Below are 5117 nucleotides of genomic sequence, written 5' to 3'. Positions count from 1 at the left end.
TTTAACCCTCATAGGGTGGTTGTACATATGACAAGAGTTTAGTCCCCTAAATTGAAATGGTGGGTTTTTAATTGTAATGAATAAAAATCCACCATTTCAATTTAGGGGCTTCTTTCACTGTTATGACAAGGGGCCTGACTTGGGGGGGGGGGTGGAATCTGCCTACCCCTCCCACAGCCAGGGGTGTGAACAGCCAGCAAGCCGAGCTACCCCTGAGCTGTGGGGGGGGCCCTGGTCCTTCCATCCGTAGTGGTAGTGCCCCTTGGGCTGCCCAGGCAGGCTGTTAAGGGGCCAGGGGCTGCTCCATCTTGGGCTTGGGGAAGAGTTGGATTGGGCTGGATGCTGCTTCCAATCTGGGGCAGGCCCCAGCCTACTAACATATCACCCAGGCAGCCCTGGGGGATGCTACTGCTGCAGAGGGAAGGACCAGGGACCCTGGCAGCTTCCCCACTGGCTGCAGGCAAGCTCCATTTGGAAGGGAGAGGTGGACTGGGCCACTCGCTGCTGCTGCTTCCCACCCCCCCCTTGGTAGAGCCTGCCTGCATGAGCTGCCAGTTGGCTGTGCAGTCCCTGAGCTGCAGGCAGCCCCCAGGGCCACCCAGGGAGGCAGCTAGTGTGCTGCATGCTGCCTCAGCCTGGAGGCAGCAGCCAATGGATCCAACTCTTCCCTGAGCCCACAGGGGCTTCCAGGGCACTGTGTACCATCTCCCACCACCTGGGGCCACCAGGGAGTGGGCTGGCTTGTCCCTGGAGCAGCACGGGGAGGCAGCAGGAAGGCAGCTGCATGTGCTGGCAGCTGGAGAAGGTGGCAGGCACAGTGCATGGCACACTGGAAACACACCAAGCCTGTGCTTCCCCAAGCCTGCTTGGGCTGCCAGTGTACCATGTAGCATCCCTGCTGGCTTCTCTAGCTGCCAGCAAACCCAGCCACCCTCCTGCCACCTCCCTGCACTGCCCTGGGGCAAGTCAGCCCATTCCCTGCCAGTCCTAGGTGGCAGGAAGACAGTGAGGATGGTGCACTGGAAGCCCCAGCGGGCTCAGGGAACAGTTGGATCTGGCAGGTGCTGCCTCCAAGCTGGGGCAGCCCCAGCTGGCACTACTGCTGCAGAAGGAAGGACTGGGATCCCCCACAGCTCAGGGGCTGCTCAGCCTGCTGGCAGCTTGGCCCTGGCTGCAGGATAGGTGGGCAGGCTCTGTGGAGGGGGGGGGAAGAATTAGGTTCCTCGCCACTTCTGCCTTCAGCCTGCCTCTCCCACAGCCAGGAGGTGAGGTGTCAGATTGAGGGCTCCAACTTACAAGTTGCAGACTAAGCTACATGGTGATGTGGTTAAGTTTGCAATGTAACAAACTCATTTAATGCTCAACAAACTCCCATAGGTGTAAAGTGTGATGCAGTTAAGCTGCAAAAAAGGGCTATCTTCATCATGTGTCCAAATGCCTATACTGTCTATCTGCTAATTTAAATTTGGATATACTGGTTGATGACCTATTTTAATTGTAATGCACTTACTCTAAATCACATTTTATTTTCCCTGGTACTTTTTAAAATGCTTACTAGATCTAATAAAGCAATTGTGTGAATTAGTTCGTGTTCATACAGCCTTTTTGAAATAATCTTAATTCACTAATAATCTTTTTTAGACTAGTCTATCCATCATGGAAGCTGAAGAGATGATGGAATACATTCAAGAGTTCCCAGAACATTATAAAGTTATTCTGGACAGACTCAATGAACAACGGGAGCAGGATCAGTTTACAGATATCACCCTGATTGTAGATGGTATGTATTGCTCTAGGAACCTGTTGATACAAATATAATTCTGAAAGGAATGGAATTTTTCATTATGATTTTTGTCATCTATGAGTTTAAGATTTGCCCAGTTTGAGAACCAATATCTTCCAGTTTCATAAAGAAGTATTGTAAATTGCAAGTAGACTTCTGAATACCAAAGATGATAAAATTCTAAACTAACTGTCTGATGAATTGTGCTAAGAGTTTAATAAGTATCAGGAGCACTAAATTACAGTTGTGTTCAGTCTGGTCCTGTTGTTCACAGCAAAACAAAAGTTTACATTTTCTGGAGTCCTGCCTAAATCAACCTAGGCAAAATGCCTTGCACTTACCACCTGTAGGTATAGGTAGGGGAAAATAGGAAATGAGGCCACAAGAGATTTGCTATCTAAAAGAGGCATCCTGATGGAGCTTGATCCATTCTCCAGTCCTTTCCAAGTAAAAAGAATTCACTTCTTCCCCCTCCCCCAGTTTTTACAAGCTCAAGCTCTCTCTCCTGGTCCTCTTGAAGTGTGGGGAGAGGGGATTCCCTCACTGTAATGCAATTCTTCCTTTTATGTCAGGATTAATAGTGAAGTATAAGTTTCCTTCACTTTATGCTGCACATGCATTCTTGGAAAAAGCTGCAGAACTCAAATTTGCATAAAGGAAACCCACTCTACAATGTAACAAATAGGGATAGGTTCCAAGACCTCAACTGTACTGACCCCCAGATCCGTTTCTGCCACATTTACAAGACAGTTTTGGTACTCACCAACAGCAAACAGTACATACAAGTACAAGGCACTCATAATGGGGACGGCAACTACAGAAAAACGTCATAGACAGCAAGCAAGGAGCACAGATCCATACAGGAGACTATTTTGGTGCATTTCACTCCCACAATGCAATGTCCAAAGCAGCTGACTGTGGGCTTCCCCCACACACTGAGCGCATAAGCATGAATTTACCTTGCATATAAAGAATTTTCTGTATAAAAAGGGTTATCACATAAGAGCAAATTTGCACATATAGAACACTCATAAAGCAAGAGAAACCTATATTCAGTCTGGGTATTTTTTCTTCCATTCCTTTTAGTGGTCAGGCTAAAATGAATCCCTGTCTAACAGTTCTCTAGCCACATGTGAGCAATCTTGTAAGTTCTGTCAAGATTTGGAATACACTATCTGTCCCATACCAAAAGGAGCCATACTGTTATCTTGTGTGACCTCAGTGCATGTCATAATTCAGGCCATCAAACGTGTCAGCGTATTATTGACAAACGCAACAGTAATAATACAACAGCCAAGGTGTACAACAGCAAAGGGAGGTTCTGTGTAGAGATGCATCGATATATCAGTCCATATGGGGGGTTACAGAGTAGACTGCAGCCACCCCAAAATTCACTGTAGCCACCCCTCTCAGCACTGCTGCTGCCCGCCCTGAGTGCAGCCCCAGCCCAGTCTCCTCTGGGAAGACGCTGGCATAAGCCCTGGCCCCAGGCCTGCAGCAGGCAGCCCACTTTTGCCCTATGCACTAATCTGCCTCCCCCAGGGGTACACACAGCAGTGGGGAGCCGCCTCCCCTCCCTGTCCTCCTCTGGCCCCTGGACAAGCTGCTCACTGCTCCATCCTGTGCCCTGCCCCAGCGGGGCAGCACCTATACCAACCCCATTCCTTCCCTCACCATGGGGGCTGTGATCTGTTCCCCCACACGCCTTCCCCCACAGACTTACGAGCTGGACACTGCTCTGTCAGCTGTATACTGGCTATTGGATTGGTATCAGCCAATATGGTTGTTAATAATCTGCCATTGGTATCAGCCTAAAAAATCTTTAGTGGTGCACCCCTAGTTCTGTGCCTTGGACAGTGGTAATGCCCCCATAGTGCAGCTGTGGTGCTGCCCTCTCCCGTTGGTGCAAGAGTAATAGTCTCTGTAAGGAAGTGTGCTGAACGTAATCGTAACATTCCAAGCGCCCTTTTTGGCTCCCAAAATAAACTTGTCATGTGTAGTTCCATTCCAAATGTTTGCATTTGAATTGCTACGTGATTGTCAGGATCACAAAGTCTGAAACTTGTATAATAAGGAATCCGGCAGCAGCAGTGAGGCTACAAATCAACTACGATAAGTCACAAATGGAAATTCTCACTACCAAAGTTATCTCAAAGACTGAGAAGGCAGGTGCCTGAATCGGATGGTGTTTTGGTTGAAATTTGTATAGCTGACAGAGCCTATATAGTCCAGCATCTCCCAAATGAGTTCTTTTAGTTGATGTGGCATAAGAAAACTATTTCTCAAGAATACAAAGATGCTTCTTTTATCCATATTTATAAGGAAGGAAGTTTTCTTATTAGTGGCTGATGGCAAGTTCCTCATGAGACTCATGCTCAAACACTTATTTGTCACATAGTTGAGAAACTTTAGCCTGACAGCCAGTGCAGTTCCAGAAAAGGAGAGGAACAGCAGATATGATCTTTGCTGCACAGCAAATACAGAAGAAACATAGTGAGCAGGAACATTCAAAAATAAGCAGAGACACAGTAGAGGTCAAAAGAACTTCACACCAGCAGAAAAAAAACGCATAGAAGCTTCTAAGAGCGACTGCCTTGAGAAGATCACTGTAGTGATTAGACAGTTTCATAATGGGGTGAAGGTGAGAGTGATGGAAGATAAGGGTATCTTTCATTCACTTCCAGTAATTAATAGTGTATAACAAGGATGAGTCTGTGCACTCCCACTATCCAGCATTTTGGGCCAATGGTTGCTTTTGTGATCTTAATAAAAGTATTTGGATTACATTCAGATTTGATGGAAAAACTGATTAACCCCAAACAGCTGTGAGCAAGGACAAATGTATTTCGGAAATGTGTTCATGAGCTTCTGTTGGCTATTGATTTTGGTTACCCATTCTCTGGAAGCTAGCAATCCATGTAACTTAATGCTACGTTGTTAACCTTAAAAAAAAGAAAATAGAGAAATGATGTACCAGTCTGCTCCTAATAAGCTGTACATGCCACCAGTGAAAGGCATTTACTTCACATGGCAATTTAAGTCACCTACTTGGATAGCAATCTCTAAAGCAAAGTTCACATTAATGTTTCCAACCAACTCACTAAAGCTAGCACAGTCATTAGAAAAGTATGTAAATGTCTTTGTAATGGAAGAAGCATAATTTTGCATCCCAAATTGTAAATCTACAAGACAGTAGTTCTGATTTCCTTGCCTTGTATTTGAGTTATGGGTTCCCTGCAGCCAGCATGTTAAGGAGGTGAAACATTTATCCAAGTTGTTTGAGAAAACTTATGAATCTAAGATGGCACAATTGAATTGTAAATACTTAAGGGTT

At 46.1% G+C, this 5117-nt stretch overlaps 1 protein-coding gene across 2 annotated transcripts in view; it reads left to right on the top strand.

Moving 5' to 3' along the window:
• The window catches only part of ZNF131 (zinc finger protein 131), a 60322-nt gene that overhangs the window by 19495 nt on the left and 35710 nt on the right, over positions 1–5117 (top strand). For both annotated transcript variants that reach the window (XM_019517909.1, XM_019517908.1), the window contains exon 2: positions 1642–1780. In XM_019517909.1, coding sequence (XP_019373454.1) covers positions 1657–1780 — 124 coding nt within the window. In that variant the 5' untranslated portion in view covers positions 1642–1656. The remainder of the gene's footprint in view (positions 1–1641; positions 1781–5117) is intronic.

This window comes from Gavialis gangeticus, unplaced genomic scaffold (assembly GCF_001723915.1).
Source record: "Gavialis gangeticus isolate Ggan-Ray unplaced genomic scaffold, GavGan_comp1, whole genome shotgun sequence".
NCBI lineage: Eukaryota > Metazoa > Chordata > Crocodylia > Gavialidae > Gavialis > Gavialis gangeticus.
Note: the sequence above shows the minus strand (reverse complement) of the source record. Positions and strands in the feature narration are given on the sequence as shown.